Source organism: Cimex lectularius, unplaced genomic scaffold (genome assembly GCF_000648675.2).
Source record: "Cimex lectularius strain Harlan isolate CLEC.00 unplaced genomic scaffold, Clec_2.1 scaffold355, whole genome shotgun sequence".
NCBI lineage: Eukaryota > Metazoa > Arthropoda > Insecta > Hemiptera > Cimicidae > Cimex > Cimex lectularius.
In genome coordinates, this window is record NW_019392930.1 from 250,890 (window position 1) to 277,028 (window position 26,139).

At 36.0% G+C, this 26,139-nt stretch overlaps 3 protein-coding genes and 1 long non-coding RNA gene across 7 annotated transcripts in view; 1 reads left to right on the forward strand and 3 right to left on the reverse strand.

The window, feature by feature from the left end:
* Positions 1-2,479, reverse strand: part of LOC106665611 (mucin-5AC-like) — a 31,663-nt gene extending 29,184 nt beyond the window's left edge. For 3 of the 4 annotated variants that reach the window (XM_014392115.2, XM_024229367.1, XM_024229366.1), the window contains exons 1-3: positions 2,272-2,478; positions 1,897-2,070; positions 1,771-1,829 (exon numbers count right to left, since the gene is read on the reverse strand). In XM_014392115.2, the coding sequence (XP_014247601.1) occupies positions 1,771-1,829; positions 1,897-2,061 (224 nt within the window). In that variant the 5' untranslated portion in view covers positions 2,062-2,070; positions 2,272-2,478. Of the gene's footprint in view, positions 1-1,770; positions 1,830-1,896; positions 2,071-2,271 lie in introns of all 4 variants that reach the window. The other variant, XM_014392114.2, reaches the window with a different exon arrangement.
* An 8,196-nt stretch (positions 2,480-10,675) lies between these two features.
* On the reverse strand, positions 10,676-11,545 carry LOC112127871. Its single transcript, XR_002910763.1, has 2 exons — positions 11,183-11,545; positions 10,676-11,120 (listed from the first exon to the last, which is right to left on the reverse strand). It is a non-coding gene; the product is annotated as an uncharacterized LOC112127871 (long non-coding RNA).
* Positions 11,546-13,856: 2,311 nt separating this feature from the next.
* LOC112127869 lies at positions 13,857-18,873 on the reverse strand. Its single transcript, XM_024229349.1, has 2 exons — positions 17,941-18,873; positions 13,857-15,612 (listed from the first exon to the last, which is right to left on the reverse strand). The coding sequence occupies exons 1-2, from the start codon at positions 18,088-18,090 to the stop codon at positions 14,848-14,850; spliced, it is 915 nt and encodes a 304-aa protein (XP_024085117.1). The 5' UTR covers positions 18,091-18,873; the 3' UTR covers positions 13,857-14,847.
* Positions 18,874-18,882: 9 nt separating this feature from the next.
* On the forward strand, positions 18,883-24,261 carry LOC106673007 (protein ALP1-like). Its single transcript, XM_014404892.2, has 2 exons — positions 18,883-19,570; positions 20,767-24,261. Exons 1-2 carry the CDS (start codon positions 19,251-19,253, stop codon positions 21,665-21,667), a joined length of 1,221 nt encoding a protein of 406 aa, XP_014260378.1. The 5' UTR covers positions 18,883-19,250; the 3' UTR covers positions 21,668-24,261.
* Positions 24,262-26,139: the final 1,878 nt, after the last annotated feature.

Consider the following 26,139-nt stretch of genomic DNA (forward strand, 5'->3'; position numbering starts at 1 on the left):
CCAAGCTGATGGTTTTGCAAGAAATCCTAAGTTGGAATTGTAAAGAACTAAAAAAGCTCTCACTCTTCATCTGATATCATAATTCAAATCATCCCTTCAATTAATTTGGTTTGTTTAATTGTCATGTAAGCCACTATCGCATTTCATTGTACATAAAGTAAAATAATTACAGGAAGTTTTGCATCCAACTGATTCAAGGGGAATGTACAGTAGTTCAGACTATCCTAAAACTTGCTCAAGTTCAATTATCAAAGAAAATTCCTTAGGCTGTGCTGGTAGTCAAACCCCTAATAAATATGAGACATTTGATTTATTGTAGAAACGATCTCCTTTTTCAATATCAATAAAAGTAAGTAAAATGAGATAAATACTGTTTTAATTTTAACTAGTGATCAAGGATTACAAGAACTTTAAAAACTTGAACATTACAGAGTATAAAAGGGCTGAATCAAAGCGAACTTCTCCTTGTGAAGGTCCGTTTGGTTTTAAAACTTACTAACACTCCTGTTGTGACTTATTTTTTTGTTCGAAATTCCTTTTTTCCTCACAATTCTCCAACACAAAATGATTTTTACCAGTCTAGGCTTACTGTTTCTATCTGCCATTAGCATCTTAGCTTCTAGCCATCTTCAATGGTGGTTTTTAATGGACGTAAAGTTTGATTAACTATACCCACAATTGTGGATGCCTAACAGACAAAAACAGCAAAGATGGGCAAGCGATTATTAGAACAACCAAACTATAGGTTTCAGACAGTGCAAATGCCAAGAGGAAATCTCACAACTTTTTTTTCTCAATTTTTCTCATTTTTATGTATTTATTAAGACATTATTTATGAATAAATTAGTTTAATGTTCAAACTATTTTGTTAAATAATCTTTTTATGTAAGGCCTTGTTGAAATGAAAAAGTTAGTGTCACGAGCAGAATTCGAACCCACGACCTTCGGCTTTTTCATTTCAACCAATACCTTACACATAAAAAGATTAATTAATTGAAATAAGTTATATGGTCAATCAGACCACGAAATATAATGGATATTTTGTTAAAGTTATAAAAATGGTGATGGTGGCCACAACTGTTTGGAGTGGACTCAGAGCTCATTACTGAAGGTAAGGTCCCGGTTCCAGTGGCCATGCATTCGATCCCAACATACTTACAAATGGGGTTTTTTCAATGAACATTTTTATTTATAAGTCACCTACATACTAAATTAATGAACATTTACAAAACATTATTTTAGTTTTTCCGTTAAAAAAATATTGGATTTAAAAAGACCTACCTAGATGTTATTTTTGTACCAACGGTGTGAGTGCCCAATTACTTTTGGAAATGTTGCTAAAAGTTTATTTTAGATAAGAAACAAACCAAAATAGCGTATTTTTCTAAGATTACCAGTTTTCTTTAAAAACTTTTTTTTAGAACCTAAATTTTACTAGTGCTGAAAAACAAATCAGATATCAACTATTTTAAAGAAATATTGTAAAGTTTAGAATCTAAATGGTGGAATATTTTTATTGTTGAATTGTATGCTATCAAGTTGCTTATGTATATTTTGAAATTTGTTTATCAAAACTTTGATTTATTACCAAAGGAGTGTGTAGATTTGAGTACAATTTCAATATTTTGTCAACATTATCACTTTTCCTTGGTGCTTATCTCCAATTAATTTAAACAAAGTGCACGACCCCAAATATTAATCTTTAAAATAAAAGCTTTTTCTTTATAAGCTGTTGCACAATGAAGATAAAAAGAAATTTAATTTAATTACCTATCAGCGCTGAACACCATAAGAAACGTTGATCTAGCCACCTCCGGAAACTTGCATTCCTGAAATTAAAAAAATAGTTGCAGTCAATACAAGCAAATTTAGTCTATTTAGTCAGATTGGACGTACAAATTCCTCATATTCCCTGTTGATCAGGTTTTCCTCCGCTTTAAGCTCCAGGCATTTTGATGGTCCGGTGGCTTTTCGGACACCTCCGATTTCCCTTTCGACAAAACAAGTCGGTATATGTTTCCTCTTGGGCCTGGCATCCGAGGGTTTCTTGACTGAGTCCATTTCATATTTCTACAATTTGTGCAGGGTATGAAATATAATTAGGAAAACAAAGAATCCAGGTTATGCCTGGATTTCCTTTTCTATTTTTGACTTTACTACAATTAGAAAAACCATATTGCTTTGTTAAAAAAATAAGGAAATGTTCTTTACATCCCAGTTTTTTTCTGTATTAGTTTATTACTTGTATATGTTAAAGGAAATATTGATTACCTAATAATTAAGTTGACCAATTTAAAATTTCGTCACATTTATTCCTATTTCAAATTATACACGTGGCGGAATTGTTCGCTTGGGATTATTTCGAGAAGAGCAACTTCTGGGAGGATGGCTCAGGAAGAACGTGACGAACGCCCAACCTCGCCCAGAGGAGTTCCAACTTCGAGTTATGGCGACAAAAGAACGTCCGTATCTTTGTTTTGGTCAAAACTAAGCTTCTAATAACTTACACCTTGTATGAGGAGCCACATGGCGGCAAACCGCCAATATATAAAAACAATATACAAAAATAAAAAATATTTTTATGTATATGCATAATGTATATTGTGTACCAGACATGTACATTATATAATTATAAAAGGCTGTTGGAAAACAAGTAAATCACATAATTTCATTATTCAACACCAGGACATGCGAAACAACTACCAAATTCGCCTGTAATTGCAAAATTAATAAACCCATAAATATTATATGCATATTATATATGTATTTATACATAAATTATGTGGCACAATCTAGAAAGGATTCCATTATATAAATTTCAACCATAAATCCTTTTAACAAGGCTTGTTATGAAAACAATATTTATATAAATTTCATATTTCCAGCATCTGGAAATTCGCAGAAGTCATTATGATATAAAATAAAACTGGAAAACCGGCGAACGAGGTCAAATCATATAGACTAATATCACTACTACCAACAGTGTCAAAACTCTTCGAAAAGTTATTATTAAAACGAATAAAACACATCATAGAAAAAAAGAAAATCATTCCTGACGACCAATTTGGATTCCGAACCAGACATTCAACAATAGACCAAATTCACTGAGTATCGGATGTAATAGAAAAATCTCTTGAAGAAAAACAAATTTGTTCTATCTTCCCTGATGTCTCACAAGCTTTTGACAAGGTGTGGCACGAAGGACTCATCAATAAACTAAAATGGTATGCTACCAAAGCAGTATGTCGATATTATCAGTTCCTACCTAACTGACAGACTGTTTAGAGTCAAACAAGAAGATCAATATTCAAAATTAAAAACAATAAATGCAGGAGTGCCACAAGGTAGCATATTAGGTCCACTGCTTTACTTGTTATACACCAGTGATTTTCCGAAAATAGATGGAGTAAAAATTGCAACTTTTGCAGACGACACAGCGGTGATATCAATAGGACCGACTATAACCCACTCAACCGAAATCCTCCAAAATGCATGTAATAAGATAAACGAATGGACAAAAAAATGGAAAATCAAGCTAAATCAACATAAATCAGTTCATATAATCTTTACAAACAAAAAGGTGGACCATGTTCCGTCGCTCATAATCGATGGAACTACTATACCATACAGCAATACAGCTAAATATCTGGGAATGACCTTAGATGCCAAGCTGAGATGGAAAGAACACGTGAAGAAAAAAAGGACAGAAATAGGTTTAAGGTATAGACAACTATACTGGTTGATAGGACGTGGCTCCAATCTTACTATACAAAATAAAATATTATTACATAAACAAGTCATAAAGCCTATGTGGATATATGGTATTCAACTATGGGGTTGTACCAAACACAGCAATATCAAAATCTTACAAACACTTCAAAATAAAATCTTACGTAATATGGTCAATGCACCTTGGTACATAAGGGATAAGGACTTACACAGGGATCTTAAGATCCCTGAAGTCACGCGGAAATACAAAGATTTGCCGCCAAACACCAGGCTTGCCTCAGCCAGCACAAGAATGTGGAAGCGACCAAACTCTTACATAATCGAAACATGGTCAGAAGATTGAAAAGAACAAAGCCATATGAACTTGTGTAGTTAAAAATGAATAGTGAATAGTGAAATGTAAATTTTATTGTAACAATGGGTTTATAAGAATGTAAACATTTATTTATTCTATAATGGTTGGTCTAATAAGACCAGTTTTAATAAATAAATTTATTTAAAAAAATATATATATATAAATTTCATATATACAAAAGTGCATATATTTTTATAAATTATATTTTAAATAAGAAAGTGCCAAATTTTGGACTTAAAAAAAGACTATAAAAACCGATTTTATTTTGCAGGTATGTATACGTAAACAATTATAAATGTAAAATATTAATACACGTTGTTTTATTGAACTCAGTCAGTTTAAATTAAGTGGTTAGGGTCAATTATGACGGTTAAATGTGTATGGATTAATATAAATTAAGACTTAATTGTTATGAAAATAATATTTATATAACTTTCATATATAAAAAAAACTATGTATTTTTTATTATTTTTTTTCTTTTTAATAAGAAAGTGCCAAATTTTGGACTAAAAAAAGTTTATAAAAACCGACCCCACATTTGACACCCACCCCATTCTATGGGCGGCGACTCCACGTGGTTCTGTAAGCCAATAGGGAAAAAAGATCTACTCAAGATCGATTTTCAGAGTCTGCCTCGATTCGATTTCCTCTGATCAAATCTGATATCCTGTATGTGGTGATTAGTGACCGTTTGTCGATGATTATTCAGAAATCGTGAGATGCGGTCTGGTGAGGTTTCAGAAAAACATTTTCTTTATCGTGCCAACGTTTCGATCTTCATTGAGATCATCTTCAGGGCCTGGGATTTACAAACATTATTTAAATTTAACAAATACATGTAGGATGTGGGAAAAAAATGAATTTATACAATGCAAAAAAAATTATATTCAATCAATGTATTTCTACTCACTCAAAGTGTTTGTTTTCTACGTAAGTGTGCCATTCTTGCGTGTCGTGTTGTGAGTGCCTGTGAGATATTGCTGTTTTATGTTTGTATACGTTGGATTTTGAAGGGGTGGGGAAGGAAGTCGATATAGAAAGACATTTTTGTATAAGGAGTCGGCGTCTTTGAGGTGAAAAGAGCCGACGAAGGGAAAAAAACGTTGGTAATGGTTCGGCAAGATTATCCTTTCAGGATTATGTAGACGGGGATAAATAGGAAAAGGAAAGCTAAATTGTTGAAAAATTAGACTATGTAAAAATATTTGATGTGTGGAATATGATGAAAGTTTTATATGTTATTTTATACATTTTGTGTGATGTGTTGATATATGTATGTTATCGAAGTTATGTAATCCGTTATAATAAAAGTAAAAAAAAAAAACTTTATTTATAATAACGAATACAATTTTATACAACAAGTATACCGGCCAACAACTAGCATAACACTGCGTCTAGCATAAGACTAAGAGTAAGACTTAATAGAAGACTAACGGAAGACTGTCGGCCCTAGCGCCTGAGCCCTATTTATATGGAAGTGAAGTTTGCTGACTCAGATGCTGTGGATTCTGGAAGACGGTACNATTTATCTACAACAAGCGTCTTAGTGATTTTAAAAGATGTTATGCCAGGTCCTTGGGTCATGTCATTAATTTGAATAGGGCTGACTGGACTCGCCAGTGTAAAAATTACTATGCTGACTAGGCTCACCACCAGGGTCAGGAGGGAAGTTTTTTGTGATGCCTCTCTCATCTGAAACAGGCAGAGTATTAGTTGTATTTTTCCTGGGCCTTTTTATCAAACTAGGGTGTATTTTAAAAGATTTTTTATTAACTGTAGCTAGTTTTGTTAATTTTGAGTAATTTCCTCTTTTATATTTGGGTTTGGCTTTCCCGAATTGTTTATCGCGTATATATATTTCGCCTTCTGGGATATCAACAGTTTCTCTATTTCTATTTAATTTATTTGTTCGATCTTCTTTTTCTTTTTCAATAATTCTTTTGATGGCCCGAGACAGTAGTTCCTTATCATCATGATATTCTTTTACCCGTTGTTCTAGAATCAAATCGTCTGAAGGGCTATTATTCGACTGAACCCCAAAAGTTATTTCGTTAGGTGTCATTTGTAAATTTGACATTAATGAATTGTTAAAAGCTATTAAGGAAAGTCGGAGGATTTTAGGTGTTGGATAATTTTTGTCTAGTTTTATGACGTTCATTATCTCAGTGAGCGTAGAATGTGCCCTGTTGATAAGTCCGTTGGAGTCAGAATGGTTCGGGGTGGTGAAATGGGTGTTTATATTATTGTATTTCAAAAAGTTTTCGACTAGCCTGTTTTTAAATTCCGTACCGTTGTCGAACTGTATTATTTTAGGGCAAGGGAATAGGCTGAGATAATCTTCAAGGGATCCTATTATTTCGTTTGCTGTCGATACTTTAATTATATTGGCATAAAGTTTTTTCGAAAAACAGTCTATAAGGGTAAAAATTAGTTTCCCATCAAAATGAAATATGTCTCCTTGAAGTTTTTCGAAGGGTTTAGATGGAGTTGGAGTGATTTCTTAGACCTGCCGTATTGGTCTACGATCGTACTTAACTTCTTGACAGAGAGAACAATTATTAATAATTCCAGTTATACTCTCTAGCATTTTTGGCCAATAGTAGCGCTTAGACAGGCTTCTATACGTTTCATGAATGCCTCGGTGAGCGGTTTTGCCTATGTGCCAGTTAAGTGTAATTTCTTCTTGCTCCGAAGGGTCGATTACATCAAGTTTTTTTGTAAAATATCGTTTTATTTTAACAGAAGGAAATGTTTCTCTTATAATGTTGGACAAGTGGTTGAATATTTGATCATAAATTTGTATGTCAATAGAATTATCTATCTGAGGTGAGCAGAGGATTCCGTATGTTCGATTAGGTTGTAGATATTCAAGGCAGTTTTCTTCTAAGTCTTTCGAATATGGGTATCTAGTGTACCAGTTGTACCTAGTCTTGTTGAAAGGTCTTTCAATGGGAACTTTAGAATCAGGATTTCCACGAGTTATTGTAATTTGGTATTTCTCTACATTGACACCTTTACTCTTATCCTCAATGATTATAATTTGACTATTTGAGGATTCTTGTGAATGTTGTGTCGCTAGATTTGCATTGTCATCTTCTTCGGGGATATGAAATTCTCTGGCTAAATCTTCTATCATATCACTATTATTTTCTGGTGAGGGTCTGGATAAGAATTCGTCAATTATTTCATCGTTTTCGCTGATAGCATAGCAGTCTAGGTGATTTGGTGGGTTACGGGATAAGGCATCCGCTACGTAATTAGTTTTGCCTTGGACAAACTTTATTTCATATTCAAAGTCAGATAGTAGATACTTCCAGCGAATAAATTTTGCGTTCGGCTCTTTCATATTGTGAAGCCATTGTAGGGGCTTGTGGTCGGTTTGTATTGTAAATTTCCGTCCGTACAGATACGGTCTAAAGTGTTTACATGCCCAGACGATTGCTAACAATTCTTTTTCTATTGTAGAATAGTTTTCTTCCTGTTTGTTTAGAGTCCTGGATGCAAAGGAGATAGGTAAGTCTTTACCGTCAAAGTTTTGAGAGAGCACAGCTCCTAGGGCATAATTAGAAGCATCAGTCGTTAAAGTAAAAGATTTATTGAAATCGGGTAATTGTAATATAGGATTATTTTGCAAAAGTGTTTTTAAGGTTTCGAAGGCTTCTCTGTATTCATCGTTTATAATTATGTCTTTGTCTTTACGTAGAGCTTGAGTTAGAGGGCGTGCAATTTTTGCATAATTTTTTATCATTTTACGATAATAACCAGAGAGACCCAAGAATTGTTTTATTTGTTTATGAGTCTTTGGTATAGGAAAAGCTTTAATGGCTTCTAGTTTTGTAGGGTTAGGTTGTATGCCTTTGTCAGAGATTATGTGACCGAGGAAAAGAAGTTCTCTTTTGAAAAATTCGGTCTTATCGAGTTGAAGTTTCAGATTGTGCTGTTTTAATTTTTCGAAGGTTGCTTTAAGGTGCTTAATATGTTCGTCTAAATTATCGGAAAATATAATGATGTGATTGCTAAGATTGGAGGGTAAGCATTTATAAACGTGATAAATTATTTCTTTATCTACGCGTGTTATTATCTGTTTTAAAGTTTCAGCTTCTAGTCTAATATAAACTAAATTCCTCAACTCTTGCACTCTGTTTACAAAATCTATTGGTGACTCTCTAGGGTTTAACTTTGTTTGTAAAACTTCATCTTTTAATATTTCATATGATCTTGAATCAGCGAAACTCTCTTTTAAGTGTGTTAGTAATCCTAATAAATGTTCTATATTATTTGCAAGAAGTATATTTCTAGCTGGTCCTACTAGTCTACTCTTCACTTTAATAAGTAAAATGTTATGATTGTAATCCCTTTCAACTACATTCTCCGCACATAGTATGGCAAACGCGTTCTCTACTATGTCACAGAAAAAGGATAATTCAGACGGGTTACCGTCGAAGAACGGGATATGATCATAATCTTCTTTAGAAATTTTGTAATTTATTTTGGCCATTTTAGGAGTGTTGTTTGGAGGGATTATGAATTTAGGAGGTTTGAGTATTGATGAGTTACTTACGCTAGCTGGTAGTTTATTCTGGCCTTCCAGGTTGATTTCTTGCAGGTGATGCAGTAGATGCTGTAGTTCGATCCGGGGTGTTGTAACCGCGAGTAAAGCACTGAATGCAAGCTAAATTCACTTTAAAGAAAACGGGACAAATGGTCACGATTTATGAATTTTAGCCCTTCGCGGTCCCTGTTCGGGCGCCAGTTATGTAATCCGTTATAATAAAAGTCCAAAAAAAAACTTTATTTATAATAACGAATACAATTTTATACAACAAGTATACCGGCCAACAACTAGCATAACACTGCGTCTAGCATAAGACTAAGAGTAAGACTTAATAGAAGACTAACGGAAGACTGTCGGCCCTAGCGCCTGAGCCCTATTTATATGGAAGTGAAGTTTGCTGACTCAGATGCTGTGGATTCTGGAAGACGGTACCATAACTTTGATGACGGAAAACTGCAAATAACCGAACTTGTAGACACCATCATCATCATGTTAACAAACCACAAATGTTAAGATGTACACAGATGACCTCAAAACTCAAGAAGATACTGGATCTGGCGTTTTTTGTACAAGCACAAAACATGAGCAATCAAACTCATTAGCGATTTACAGAAAGAAAACACGGACGTTTATCTATCTTGAATGTTTTAATTAAAGAAGTAAAATTATTTTTTAGCTTCAATGTGTACAAATACTGAATTCGGTCAATTGACAGTTGAACACTATTACATATTATTCCATATAAATTTAGCGGTGATAATTGACCTATTTAATTATTTCAATTAATTATACTTTTCATCTAGTCCTGGTTGAGATGAAAAAGTATCACGAGCGGAATTCGAGCTCACCACCTTCCCTTCAATGCGCCGTTGCTCTAATCACTTAGTTATCGTGACAAACAAGACTTTTTTTTCATCTCAACCAAGACTAGTTAAAAAGTATAAATAATTGAATTATTATATATTATTCATTACACCTTCTCAACGGAAAATTAATGTAAAAAATAACTAAGCCAAACGTATTTTTACCTAAGGGCATGAAATTATTCTATGCCAAATGAGTAACGTCATAAAATATAATTACCACAAAAAAATTGCATTAAGTTGAACTGTAACTGCGTCTTGTGCAGAGAGGTTACCGAAATGTATGATTAACTTAATTATTAAATTGACAAATTAACATAATTATCTTAATGATTCTGCATGAACATGTGCCATTAGTATTTACTCGTAATATTGCTGCACTTACACTTCGTTTTCAACGAAGTAAAAAAAACAAGTCTTGAATGTACTGAAATGGTAGAGCAGCGGCGTATTTAGCCGGTCGTGGGTGCGAATCCCGCTCGTGACACCGACTTTTTTTATCTCAACCAATACCTTTCCTAAAGATTAGTTATAGTTTAAATTAACATGTTTTAGTTGGTCCTATTAACCGGAGTAATGACTTTAATTGAATATTTTATTGAAAGCGTGGTTGAATTGAAAAATTAGTGTCTCGGGTGGGATTCGTTATGTTTATAACTATTTTACCTCTTTAAAAAATGTATGGGGGACCGCGGTAGCCGAGTGGTTAGCATGAGAGACTCTCACGCCGCGGTCGTGGGTTCGATTCCCACCGTCGCCTCTGGCCCTTTTTTCCCGATAACCCCCAATTTGAACACAAGAATTCGTACTATGGCTAATATGCAAGATAATAAGGCCAATAATAAAAAAAAAAATGTATGGATTACTAACCAACTCGGATTCTCTCGCCTCGGCCTTCAGTGTGGAACGTGCTTGTCCTAGCTCTATTTTATTTCCATCATTTAATAGGATTTTTGTATATTATTAGTATTTTTAATAACCAAAATCGAAAAACAAGTTTTTTCTCGTAAATAAAATATCTGCTATGACAAACAAACAATTTCATACGGCATATGGGGGAAAATTAATGGGTAAATGATAACGAGAAAAACTAAAACGTTTAAATGATTATTTAATTTTACACTTTTTTGTTTAAAATGAGATTTAGATTGTCTAGCAAAGGTAATTTTTTTACTCGGTAGTTATTAATGTACGAATTGATTTGTTTCCAGGATGTTCCTGCCAGAACACCTGTTTCCTTTTTATTTTTTTTATTTTGTAGTCACCAGGGTCCGTTTATGAAAAATTCGGCAAACTCTGTAAAAAGCTCCTTCTTTTCCTGTACACTCCATCTGCTTCTGACGATTTTTGTACGTTGTTTCTTACGTGGGCTTTCAAAACTGTCTTCTGAAAATTTCGATTCTGACAGCATCTCTTTAGAAGAAACAACTATATCTGTAAGAACTGGCCGTTATACATTTCTATTTGTTTTCCTTTTGTTGGGCAAATTAATTGATTTTTCTATACTGTCCAGTTCAGTTTTTTTTTTTTTTACAGTTTATCTCACCATCTGCAAGTTTTAAAAGATTCAGGCCAACTATACCTTTCTCCAGAGCCAATTGAGGGAGCATATAGTTTCCTGTAGGATAACAGAAATTATACATGTGATATTAAAAACATATAAGATCATAGCTGCATTACCTTTATGAGTGCCTGGAGTATGCCCCATAAATTGTGACAGCGCGTTGACATAAGCATTATCTTTCCCTGCGATTTGATTCATTTTAGCAACATGATGTCGAAGCCCTGTTGATGTCATGTGGTTGCCATTTTAAAAAATGTAACTGAAGACTACCACCTAAGTCCCGAAGCACTCCTAAGTCCCGAAGCACTTTACAACCACAATGATATGGTTTTTCTCCTAATTTAGGGAATAAATATTTATTATTGTTTGATATCCCTACGAATTTTCTATAGGCAAAAATTGTGTCTATATTTTTTTTCATTTGATCTCTCAGAAGGACCGGGATGGTTCTTCCACGCTTTCCTGGAATATGAAAGCAATGCAATTATTTAATTGCTTGTTTTTCGTCTTCCATCATAATTTCAATTATTTCGTCTGGAATTGCTTGGCCCTCTCCGCTGGCAGCGTAGTTTCTCAAGGGTATTCTGGCAACTTCTCCCGCTCTTCTCCTATTAAAAACTATAATATGAGCAATTGTGATTTTGCAGAGTTCTTCGTAAGCGTAATATGTTTTTTCCTTTTCAAAACGTTCGGCTAAATATAATTCCATTTCCATAATTTTTTTGCATAAAAGCTTTATATCAGTGGTTTCATTTTTCTCGATTTCTCTGCATTAGTGGATATTTCAAATTTCCATGAGTGGGTGAATATCTCTTTAAAATCATGCAATTTATTTTTAACAGTTTCTCTAGCTGCGCCTGTTAGCGAAGGATTTTGAATTGTTCTCCTTAGTAATATATCAATACAATCCTTAACTGCTGAGCCAATTCGACTTAGCATGCTGGCAATTTGGAAATCACCAGTTCTTTCATTGTACCCACTAATTTCTTTAATGCATCCTATAAATATATTAAAATAAATGGGATCAAACGCCATTTCGAAGCTATCAATGGCTGATAGTTGATTTTTTATTGCCAAATATAATTTCGCTAGATCCCTCATTTTTGATGTGATATGCGTCTTCAAATGGTGCTCTTTGTGGTTACTTAACAGTAAGCCACCATAAGCACATATTAACGGTTCTCTCATAGCTACTCTTGCTATTTCATCATTATTAAACGTCGGAAAAATTTGATCTTTTAAACATTCTGATATTTCATTGTTATCATATGTTAACATGATTGATGAAAACTTGAACACCCTAGACCGGGCTCCATTGTTATGTTTCATTTTGTGCACATTTTTTTAAATGTCTATATAATAACTTTCTTTTGAAAGTACCAGTGCATACTGTATAGTATTGAACATCGCAGAAATTCAGTGTAGGACCTCTGTTTGTGATCATTAATCCATTATGATTTTCTAAAACTTGTTGCTTGTGTAAGTAATTCCCTCTATTTCGTATTTGTTGTGCCAATTTTTCACGTTTTTTCTTCCTTACTTTCAAATCGCTATCAAGAATTTTTAAATATTCGATCACTTCAGATTCTAACCTATGGATATTTACAATGTGTCTAGTAAAATTTCTAACGACTTTCAAACAATAAGGACAACAATTTTTTCTTATCGTAGATTCTTTATCCTTTAGGGGAAAAGGAAGTATTCAATTTTATCGGCGTTTTCTACAAAGAAAAAACGAAGTTATTAGTTCGGTAAGAGTAGTAAATAAACAATTATATAACTTAAACCAAAATACTTAAATAATTCATGAAATTATTCGCAAAACCCAATTAAAATGGAACAATTAGGGCATTTGATTATTAGTTACATTCATATAAAAACACTGAAAAGATTTTGTGAAGTATTTCAAAAACAAAGGAAAACAGAGATTAATTACTTTTTTACGAGGATTCACAACGTAGATCATATCAACCCTCGGGGTGTCGGTGTTTTTGAAAAAAAATTGTAATCATGTTGGGTTCGAATGCAGGGCCGCTGGATTCGGCACCGTTGCTTTTACTTTACTGTAATAAGAGCCACGTCATCACCTAAACTATTGCATTTGTTTACTATTAAACAAGATTTTCGAAAATGGTACAAACATCCTGTTTCAAATTTTTCCTACGAAAGTTTAAATACCTACAACCTATGTTAATATATAATTTCTGAATTGTGTATATTATATGGTAATTTTGTTATAATTAATGAATTCCTACATCCGTAACCTCCCTTTGTGGATTATCATTAATGGCCTTAACAGCTTAGTTGATATAGAAAGAATTGTTTAATGTGTTGAATCTAAGCCAACAAAAATTCCGGTCCAGTATTAAAACCTTTATAAAAGTTTGGCCTTGAATTTGAAAGCTCGCTACACCCTGGGTAAGTTACAAATTACAAAAACCTTCTAATAATATTCATTTTATTATATAAAGATTGGTGTTGAGTGAGATTTTGTCAATTTTCGAGAAACATGGGTGCGCCATTTCTCTCCTTTACCTGCTGATCAATAATGAAAGAAAAATAAATACATTTAAATCAAAAATCAAACCTTTTAATATATTACAATTAATTAACGTTTTTAGTTGATATAAAAAAAGTCAATGGCACGAGCGGATTCGAACCCATGATCTTCGGCTAGATACGCTGCTGCTCTACCTCCCAGCTCAAGTGGTCCGAATCCCGCTCGTGCCATTGACTTTTATATCTCAACTAAAAACCTTAATGAATTGTAAAATATTAATTGGTCAAGCGGACCACGAAACTAGTGAATTTAATCCTTTTGATATACGTTTTTCATTAGATTTATCTATATAAATTAATGCGCAAAAAATTACTATCTCAACCGCTTAAAACATTAAGCAATTAAATGACACGAAATGCAATTGTGTTATAATAGCATTCTGTAAAAGTTAATACCTTATGATCGTTACTGTCCGTGTCTGACTCCGAAAAATCTGGTAGAGCTTCACAGGATTTTGGATACTCCTCATTGCTTGCACTAGCTTCAAGTTTTTTTATATGGTCCACTTTGTTGACACTATCAACTTCAGTTTTAGGTGTAACTTCATCCTGCGGCGATGTAAAACTAAACGATGCATATTAAATGAAAACTAGTACACAAATACTTTTATCTGTGGTTAGAAATTTTGACTCCAGTACAGTTAATTTTGAATTTAAGCTATAAATATTTGAAAATAGTTAAGTATGTAAATGTTTATTTATTTTAAACATAACTAGATTACAATAATTAATAGAATAATGAAAATCTACTAACCTGTTTTTATTAATATTTGTTGTTTTCTTCTTTGTGGCGATGGATTTTAAACTATTTAAAAACTCCATTCTACAACGGTAAGCCATGTTGACGAAGTATAACCAACGAAACACTAAACAACAATGATTTATGCCGACGGATGGTATTTCATTACATTCAAAGAAAAAAGGAAAGGGCTGGTGGTGGGAATAAGTTACCCACCGCTTTTCCTCTTACATCTGGTGGACGGCTCGGTTGATTTTTTTACTTCTAACGTTTTTACGTCCTTTTTGAACCGAATTAGATGGAAAATTAATAAAAAAAATTCGCCTCTTATGAAAATCGACCGAGCCGTCGACGAGATATAAGAGGAAAAGCGATGGGTAACTCAGGGCAACGTCGCAAAAAGGATCAACTAAGTCGTTGGTGTATATCTCCGATTGCGTTCCAGTTTCTTGGCAGCGGCATATGGCATTATTCTTATTTGGATCAGGTGTGTTCCAGGATATGCCTCCGATCGAGAACAACATCCTCTCCCGTCCTTCCAGCGTTGAATAATGTTGGATATTTTGGATATAGCGGGCTGTGTGAGAGGTATGTCCTCGTTGGACGATTCGTCTGATATATTTCCGTGGTTTTTTCGTCTTTTGCCGAAAAGTCTGCTGATGTCTGATATAACTGGACATCGGCACGATGAGTTGCTGTAGGCGCAGTCGTGGATGCAGTGAATATGCGGTGTTCTGAAGTTGTGTTTAAAGACGTAGAGGAATCCGTCTGATCTGTTGAGTTTAGACAATCGTTGATACACGTACGTACACATGTCTCTATAATTTCGATATCCTCGAGGGTACCACACGTCGTGTAAAAATCTTTGTCTAATATAGAGTTCATCGTAGAATCTATCGTATCCTCTGTCAAGTTTGTTGTTGTCGATAATAGTGGTGATACAATTGGCAAACAGTTCTCCCATATCTGGGGATAAGGCTTTTTCATGCAATATACTTTCATCGAAATTTTTCTCATTAATTGCGGTAATTCGCATTTCCGTATTATTTGAGTTTGAATTAGTGTAATTATACATTCGATGATTGGTAAGCAACTGACTGTCTTCTTTTTCATCGGTTTCTTCTTCGGAACTGTTGAAGGTATAGGTTTTGAAAGCATCCGTTTTTGTGAATGGATGAATTCTTCTTCCATGTTCATTGCTCCTTCTTCCTCGTGATTCGACGTCTGACATTGCTCTGATGAACCTTCCTGAAATGAGGAGGAGTGTATTACTTTATATATATATTTAATACGAGAGAAGCGCTGTAGCTTATTTTGCTCCATAAACCGATTGTGATGCAGTTTCAATGACATTTTTCATCAGTGGTTTATATCCTAATCTTTCAAGTAAAGCATCCATCTCCTTTCGTTGTTCCATACTATTTATTCACATAAGGATAAGAGTGAGTAGAGATATATACCTTCGTAGAATCAGTTCCCTTTATAGCGCGAATAAGCATAATCTATTAGCTAAGGCATAAACTATAATTTGCATTCAATCATGCCTGCTGAACGCCTAGCTGTAACTTTACGGTTAGTATGAAACTTTATTACTTAAAGTATGACTGTTCTGGCTTGATGGACTGTACTCGATCCACAATCCTTTCAACGATCAAAGGATCAATTATGAAAGATATCTTCGAATCAAACCGAGAAGAAAAGGCTAATTTAGTTTTTCCCAACACAGAATTGGACGCTCCTCCGATCCGACAACTAGAGAATCCACCTTTTCTAAGGGTAAATTCAAACGGCGACATACGTTCAAGGTCAAAAAATTCGACTGACTCCCAGAATCAAGCATGAAACGAAGTTGATGAATCTTTACCTGGAAATTAAAAACGTGAACCATTGCCGTCGCCAAAAGCACGGTCGAAGTTTCGGGACTCCGAGACCTCGTTTGTCGCAACGAACATAAACTGACCGGCCCTCCCGCTTTCTGCGAATGTTCATTAGCCTGTTTATCGTTTGCTGAGAATGTAAAATGGAGTAAGGGATGGTGGGGCGAATCACGTTGATCATATCTACTGGGATTCGTACATGAAGACGAGTGGTGATTCGACGAAAAACATCTCATAAACAAACATTTCTTTTTTATAATTCGAAAGCGGTCCCATGGTGACAACCTTTTAAATTGATAACAATTATTTAAGGGATGATCCCTCATTTTTACAAAAATCACAAAATTTGGCTGTCTTGTGGTCGACTGGCTTCGTGAAGAAGGCGTGGGTTGGACGAGCACTACGTTTGAAAGAAGAGGGTCGAGCTGAAAATGTTGAAACTGTGTCTCCTTTCACAAGCAAAGTTTTGATTTGGTGTTGAAGAAAATGGACTAAGTCCTGAAAAGTTGGAACCGTTTGCCCCGATGAGCCTCCTCAAAGGACCGTCTAGAAATCGGGTCTAAAATGGCAAGCCCTCGATTAAGAAAAACATACTCCGCAATATCTCCAATGTTCAATTGTTTTATAGCAACAAAACTGATCCAAAACAGATTCCAAACCCTGATGCGATTCCAACTTCAATGCACGGAATCCAAAAATTGCTCCAAATAATTATCTGCCAAACATCTATCGTCACTATAACGATCACACGCCTTCCAAATCAAGGCAAAATTGGCTCCAGTGGGTTTCAACCCTTTACACACATTGAATGCAATTTCAACACGAGATGCTGGACCTTTTCCAAATCTGTCAGCGAATTGTTATCTACAATAAGAGTTTAAAAAAATTCGTAGAAAACCGGCCAATCGTCTGGTTTCCCACCAAATTTTGGCAACTCAATTTTGGGAAGGCGAACTCCTTTGTTCTCAGTAGTCGGGGATGTCGGTTTCGCGATTTCCCGGCCAAAAGATACTTTAACTGCCTTACAATATTTAGCAGCAACCACTTCGATGTATTCAACCATCTCTTTTATGGTTTCATTAAATTTGGGTACATACTCTGGATTGAGTTCCAATTCTAATTCATTTATTCTGAGATCATAGTCTTCGAATTGATCCACCGTTTTATCCACTGATCGGTAACAAATTTTAAACCTTTCTAAAGATTTTGGGTCTTTAATTAACAATAAGTTCAACAGACACACTTCTTTTCGCAGCATCGCAAAGTTGTGAAGTAGGCTTGAGTTTAATGCCTAGTTTTTCGCAAGTAATACAGGTGTCGATTTGTGGCCTACCAAATCTAAGATTGAAATTTTCGTTGAAATATCTTAAATAGAACTCATATTTTACAGGTGTATTTGGAAATTTTTCTTTAAAATAGCAAAACAAGTTTTTTTACGTCCAGGCGAGCGTCTAGATACGCCATAAATTTCCCCGAGTAGTGCGAATGTTTCACTGTGAATCGATATGGGCATGAATATTCTCACAAACAGATGATGGCATTGTGTTTGTTTATATCGTTGACCGCGAGAATCTTTTGGTACTTTGACTTCTACCAAGAGCAAACACAATCGACGAACACGTTTTTCAGAAATTCCGTACAAGCTCGTAAAAGCTTTTTGCAAACATTTATTGTTTTTCCCATAACCAGAACAAAATACCTGAAATTGCAGCTTCTTGCCTTCGGAACTTCCTTTCTTGGGCGTGATGATTTTTGTCCGCTTTCTCGATCTGCTGCTGGAAAAAAAGTAAATTTTAACTTCACTGATCACTTTTAATCGTTTTGCATATAGATAGATAGATATTAGCATAACTTCACAATATTACAAAAATAATAATTAAATGACCTTTACATACCTGCAGTTTGGTCCTGTTTCACGTCTTGCTACTTGTTTCCCAGACCAGTTGATATACTCCACTCCATGGACTTTTGAATTACGAATTTTGTTTCGTTGGTAATTTCCTTCACGCCGTATTCTTCTCGTACCGCGTGTGACTAAATCACTGTTACTTGCATCCATGTTTTAGGACCGATCACAATGAATAAAGGAACATTGAGGAACTAACTCACTGGACAAGATATCACAGAATACTGAAGCAAAAACTAGAGTGAGGAGAATGAGAAGTGTTATTTTTGTTCTTTGAACGCAAAATATAGGTAGGTAAACAAACCGAAAGCGCGGCAAACCAGCACATGACGGAGAGAAGCAGACAGTAGTTGAGTGCAGAAAGGTCACGAGTCGTCTGACTAAAGCCGTTTCTACACTCAACGCGATCATCCCTAGTCTTGGAACTGCACAACAACAGCTCCACTTGCTCTCGATCTCTCCAAAGGTCTCGCTTTCCGTAGCTTTAAATCTTCCGAAACGACTAAAGTTAAAATAAATAATTTTAGTGGTGACTCTTTAAATTTTCCAGATAGCAACCCCCTTAGAAATTTTGTTGTGCAGAATTCCTGTCTCGACTTGAAATCTGCAAGCAAGAATTTTCGAGCTGAATTCAAGCTATTCAAACTGAGGAAACTAAAATTAATTTTGTTTTTGAACAACGAAATGAAATAAACGTGCTTCTGAAATAAAGTAAAATAAAATAAATAGTTCTTACTCCAAATAATAAAAGGCAAAAAATCGGCCCAAATCCGGCCCGGCTTCTGTGGCCCAAACGTTCTGGCTTGAGTGGACGGTATTTTTCGATGTTCTCGGGGGCGATTTCAATAATAATTATCAAATATATATAAATTAAATTGGCAACAAGCGTTTCCCACTCATCTCAGGTTGAAGCTTCCATCGGCGAAGGAGGTAAGTGGGGAAACAGGAGGGTAAAGGATGATTCACGCTATACCGTGTCGGGGCCGAGCCCGGGTCTCAACCGAGCCATAGCGTCCGAGTGGAGTCCGAGCCTTTATGCATGCTGTTCCGTAGTAGTTCCGTGCGAACCGTGGCTGAGTGTTGGTGAGTGGGTAACAAGCAAAATGCAATTTTCAGAACTTGAACTAGCAGCAATTGCCGTTGCACTTGATGAAGAAGAAAGGGAAAACCATGTTGATCGACTTCACACAGCAAAGAGGAGATGGGGCGTGCATCCTACTTGGCGAAAGCGAAAGTTGGAAGGAGAATTTGCCACACTATACAAAGAGTTGTTAGATGACGAAAGTAAATTCTTTGGCTATTTTCGAATGTCCTGGGAGTGTTTCAACGTTTTACTTCTAAAAGTGAAAAGTGGCCTCACGAAACAGAAGACATTCTTTCAGGAGCCCATTTCGCCATCTGAGCGACTAGCAGTGTGTCTCAGGTAAGTCAATAATAATATAGACAACCGGATCAGAATAGATAAGAATAAATAATAATTACCGACTTAAAATATGTATTTAAAACAAAAGTAACATACTTACAAATTTCACATGTATTTGAAACGTGTACAAATATTCTATAGTCTTAATAATGCTTTAATAGTCATGTTCATTGAACTGAGAAAAAAAAGTGCTCATCTCATTTTTTGCTGGTTGTTGTGGTAGAGCAGGCGAGTGATTTGGATGTGCGTCGGGTGTTGTAGTCCAGTTTGGATTCGGGTGGATTGGTGGAGCAGTTGATGTGGAACTGGTGGATGATTCATCTGCTGGGGATGTCTGCATTTGTGCGTACTCTAGATCCTGCACTATTGAAAAAATTCTTCCTTTTGCTAAATGCTGGTAGTATGGAGAAAACGTTTTTATTGTCGGTATTAAACCTTGGAAAAATGCGTCAATAGGGTGAGCGTCAGTTTGAGACTTTTCTTTTTTTTCAATAATATATCTCATTAAGGTATTCGATGCACTTTCCGTTGGATATTGCAGTGGTGCTTGTGACATTCTGCGAGTGTAGCGGACTTGATGATGTTTTCGAGTAGGTCTTGAAGTTGATACTGGTCGTGATAGAGATGATGGGCAACCATCAAGTGGTTGTGACAACGGAAGAGGTGTGGAAGGTTGTGGTTCCAATGGTACGTCGTTTGGCTGCACATTTTGTGAAGAACTGCCTGGAAGTTCCATACTGTCATTGGCATCATTTTCTTCATTTATCTCCGCTTGGTTGTTTGTATTTCCCGATTCGTTGTCATCTTCAATATTGGAAATTGTGTTACGCTCCTTAATGTGCGGCAGCAAAAATTCCAGAACATCTTCATATTTATATTTTTTGATGAGGTTAGGGCTTTGACCACTTTTGGTGTTGCGCTTTTTCAAATTTCTTTTGAATTGATCCCTTATATTTGCCCACCGTTTTTTGCAATTTTGATCTGTAAAAAAATAGAAAAATTATCTAAACAGAATTATACGTAAATAAGTAACAACACAAATTATACACAATGAATGTTACTATAGAAGTAATAAATGTTTAAAGTTGTTAAATCTACTGTAGTTTTGTAAAGTAACAATATATAAACTAATTTAATTACCAAGTTCAAATTCATTATAATGTTACTAGTGGTACATGTTTTTTGTTGTGTTCCAGATTTTTGGCGACTGGAGATTCTTTCAAAAGTATTTCATACAGTTACCGGTTGGGTCATTCAACGGTATGCCAAATCGTAAACAGTACGTGTCGAACTATAGTCACCGAACTTATGAATGAAGTAATGCCACAACCAACAGAAGAATCATGGAAAGCCGTTGCAAGAGATTTCGAAGCATTATGGAATTTCCCCAACTGTATCGGCGCGTTAGATGGCAAACATTTTACTATTGAGGCTCCCGCAAATAGCGAGTCACTTTATTTCAACTACAAACATACTCATTCCATTGTCTTATTAGCGTTAGTGGATGCGCGATATAAATTCATTACAGTCGACGTTGGTTCTTACGGAAGAAACAGTGATGGTGGTATTTTTGCTCGCTCTTCTCTTGGAAAACGCTTAGAAAATGGTACACTAAACATACCCAGCGGGAAGTATTTACCTAACACAACGACCGTTGCACCGTACGTAATTGTTGCTGATGAAGCATTCCCCTTAAAAACTTACTTACTACGGCCGTACCCAGGGCGTCAATCAGCTGAAGATACAGGAAAAACAAGTTTCAACAATAAATTGTCATTAGCTCGGCGATTGGTGGAAAATGCGTTTGGCATTTTAACACAACGATTTAGAATTTATTGCAGAAGAATAAAAATGGCACCAGAGAATGTGGATTACGTTATTTTAGCCACTTGCGTGCTACACAATTTTTTACGTGAACGTAGTGACAGTGTACATTTACCACACAGTTATAATGACGGGACACAAAACTCACAACCACAACCATGTTTTGAGCCATTGCGCAGTCAACCAGGGAGACCAGCCGAAGATGCTTTTGCAGTGAGAGAGCTCTTTAAAAATTATTTGGCGACTACAGCTGCTCATGGAGTTGAACCTTAAATAGTCTATGATTACTAGGTATGAATCTAATTTCTTCGTGTCAATAAGCTATTATACTGCACCGGTTGAAAATTTTTGTAAATGTTATGAATAGTGCATCATCCGTAAGAGACGAAAATGTAAATAAATATAAATAATAAATAAATAACAGTTTTGTCGCAGTGAATGTTTTGTCTATTGTTCGTGAAATAAAAATTATCTTTACTTACCATTCTGTTGCAAATCTTCTGATATTTTCTTCCATATGGTGGCTTTGTGGTTGGCATCCAAATACTTTGGATGCGACATATCGTAAATGCAACTGTACTTCCGCACACTTTCAATAAGAATTTCGTCATCCATTTTTAACGTTTCACTGAGGAAGACGCAATAAAACTGGGGTAGACAACCGTCCCGGGCACGGGGAGAAATGTTCAGCCCCTTTTCTCACCGAGGCACGTTCCAAGCACGTGCCTGGCTCGGGCGCTGCTCGGTACAACGTGAATGGGTGCATATAAAATAATGTCAATATTCTTTGACCGTGTACTCTCCGTGCCTCGGCTCGGCCCCGACACGGTATAGCGTGAATCATCCTTAAGACGATCGGGTTGAGAAAGGACCATGGACAACCCTTACCTGGGCTTCTAGGTGTTACCTCAACCTTTTTGCCATTCTTCGCCTGAACGCGGGATTTTGAAAATCCAAAATGTAACAGGCTATGGGCTTGATGACACTTCACATATGAACTCTCCTCTTCACACCCAGCCAAAATATGTTGAGTAGAAAAACACCTTAAGCAATTGGCTTTTTGTTTGACGAAACGATACCGATTCCAGGGGGAAAGCTTGAGGAAAAATTTACAATTGATCAATTTATGGGAACCTTTTTTACAAAATAAACAATCCTCTTTCTGACTCGCCTGAACGAGAAACGCGTGGGGTTTATGAGCCAATCGAACCTGATTTTCTCTGGGCGGTCGGGCGACTAAGGCTAGGGCCACACTGGCGGGATTTCACGCTGCGTTTCAGCGCTCGAAGGGTGGGGTTGGGGCGCGTCTTCAAGGTCAGCCGCCGAAAGATAGGACTGGTTCCATATTTTCACGCAGTCTCGGGTGGCCACACGTGCGTGAAAAGAAGCGGCGGCGTTCGTGAACATTTCCCACTGTTCATTACACCTCGTCACTATTTTGTCATGGAGCTGGACAGTGAAGTGATATTAATGGAGGTCCAAAAATTTCCTTGTCTTTATGACATTAGGTTACGAGACTATAAAAATCGGGAGTTGAAGCGGGATTGCTGGATAGCTGTTTCCAAAGCAGTAGTGAGTGAAGAAAAGTGGGAAGAACTGGATGAAAGCAGCAAAACAAATATTGGTAAGTACTGTTTATAAACTATTTATTTGAATAATTTGAAATAAGTATAACCGTTAAGTAACCAATCGAAAGTTATGTTACAACGCGCCCTTATTCTGGGATGTTGACGTAATTATTTTGCCAGGGTAGTGACCCTTCAGCAGAACAAAAGTAATTCATAAAACTATCTCGTACGGTTTTACCATTATTACTTCCTCTTGTACCAAGTGAGGGGATGCTTTCCAAGGAGCATGACAATGTGTCGTCAAAATTATACCCGTCATGCCGTCTTACAAAATTATGGAGTAAGCAACATGCTTGAATAATTGTGTCAGCGCTGCACAAAGTGCGACAATGGCATTTTTATTTAACGTAATTTCATTCATTTTAAGAAGCGCTCACCTCAAAGGTACACGATGGACTGAAAACCAGCGTGTGTGGCCAGGTTCAAGCTGGATTTCACGCGCGTGAAAATTTGCTGGTGTGGCCCACTCTGCGGGAGCTCACGCTAGCGTGAAAAAAAGCTGCGTGAAATCCCGCCAGTGTAGCCCTAGCCTAAAGAGACTGTTTTGACTTTTTTTTCAATAAAATCCACGAAATCCTCATAAGTAGGCACAGCTCATTCGCGGACTGCCACCTCAAACGAAAGACGGGACATAGGGTCTAATAATTTCAAACCCCAATTGTAAGAAAATTGCGCCGCTCAGGTCTGGACAATCCAGTCTTTTGACCGCTGCGATTGGGGCACAGAATTGGTCCAGGATTGTAACCAATCCTTTCCAAATAGGAATCTGTTAACGCCCGAGGATCGTTGTAACGTTTGACCAGTAAGTCCCACATAATCTGGTAATTGGACGCGACCGGTGCTAAATGTTTACAGGTATTTAAGGCAGAGTGTGTCAATTTAGAGACCAAGTATTGAACCAGGTTACTATTATCGTGCACGAGAGATTTAAAAAGTTAGTAAAAAAACTGGCCAATCTCCGAAATTTCCTCCGAAATGAGGAAGATTGATCTTCTGAAGCCTAATAGAACTTCTCGGTATGGTGGGAACTTCATAAGAAAGTTATGCCGATGGTTTCATGGCAGTCTCAAGTTTAGTGGCGACTGTCTCAATGTTTGCGACCAGTTCGTGCAGGGTCTCGTTAAATTTCGGCATGTACGAGGGGTCTTTTTCCAATTCCAATTCGTTAATCTGGAAATCTAACTCATCAAATTCGGCTTTCCTTTTGTTCAAATTAACAACGAATTTTATTAAAATAATACTGAGAAACTAACTTAAAATGAAAAATGAAATTAATTGAACTCAATCGGAGTTTCAATAAAATTTGCCGATTATTGATCCGGCCCGGTAAGGGCTAATGTTAACGAGAGAGAAAGAGAGAGAGAGAGAGAGAGAGAGAGAGAGAGAGAGAGAGAGAGAGAGACAGACAGACAGAGAGAGAGAGACAGAGACTAATCCCTTATAAGAGTGCGATATGTAGAGAGCCCGTACGAACCTGTTCGAAGTGTTAATTATTTGTTAATATTTTATTTGAGGTTTTATTTTTGTTATTTTAATTTTTTTGTTTTGCTCTGCTACCATGTGTGACGATCCTTTTATTCGCTGTACAAAATACTATTAAAAAAACAAGAAATAAACATAAAAGAAATTTCTTAAATAAAATAATAATCCCGAAATACCAAAATCCTCCACCAGCATGCACTCGAAAGGCAATTATACAATAAAAAATTAATACAACCTTTATTCAACCAAAATAAAATCAAGATTTGTGGGACAACCCGGAAAGGTTTTTCGAGTATCAGTATATACCAGAATGAGACCGACAGCATTTGAATATATACTGAAGGGGATAGAAGAAAGAATCACAAAATACTCCAATTTTCGTGAATGTATCGGCAAAACAAAGACTGGGTGTAAATTTACGGTAAGAAAAAGTTTAATAAAGTAATCAGTACCTTTTCAATATAAATACAAAATTTTTGAAAATGAAAATAAAAAAAGGGAAAATACATACAATACGCAGCAAAAACCAACAAATGGCAATTGCATTTTTAATTTATATTCTGAGGCGAAAAAACGATGCAAGGTCTTCATGTAGAGGAGTACTCAGTGGAGTTGCCAGTTGTGAACCACTTTCCCAACTTTCATTGTCAGTAGATGAACCACATGCGGTACCTCTGTAATTACTTGTTGGTAACGGATGTTGACTTCTGTACCCCCCCCCAAAAAAAAATCCTCTTCGCAAAACACTTGTTGGTGTTTAGTCCTCACAAACATTTTCCTTTGTTCTGGTACTTCCTCAAATATGGCACCAAACTCATCAGAAAATGATAGTCCAGCTCTTCGTTTAGAGAAGTTGAATTTCTTTCCTTGAACATTTTTTTTTTTTTTTTCAGGAACAGCGAAGTTTCGTGCTAGCGTAGTTTCATCCGTTGTGTTCTGAAGTGATTTGAGAGTTGGTGTTTGTGATTCTGGTTCGCTTTCAGGGGGATTAGGGGAAAAAGTACCAGTTGAATTCCGGGTACCTTCATCAAGTGTTTTCTCGCTTGTCTCGCTAGGAACATTACCCTGTAATTTACTGTTTTGAAATTGTTCCTTTAAAAACTCCATGCTTTTAAAATAGGTCCACCCAGACTCTGTTATAATTCCTCCTTCATCTCCACTTAGTTTTTTTTAGAATAATTGCTCAATTCCTTGCGAAACTTGTCCCTCGGCTGTATAGACGGATAACACATTCGCATGAAACGCCCCAAACAAGCAGGGTCGATGTATTTCAATTATAAGGGCTATTTTTCTATTGTATTGCAAGGGATAGTTGATGCAAATTACAAGTTCATTGCTGTTGAAGTCGGAGCTTACGGTAAGCAAAACGACGGGGGAACCTTTTCAACATAACAACCAACACAATATTCCGTCAACCAACATTTCAGCACCCTTTGTTTTGTTGGGTGATGATGCCTATCCTCTGAAATCGTATTTTATTGAAGCCATATTCAAGACCAAGACTTACTCCCGAAGAAAGAAATTTTAATTATAGATTATCAAGAGTAGATGTTGCGTGGAATGTGCCTTTGGTATTCTGGTAGCCAAGTGGAGGTGTTTAAAAACTTAACTACAAATGGATCCAGATAAATTAGA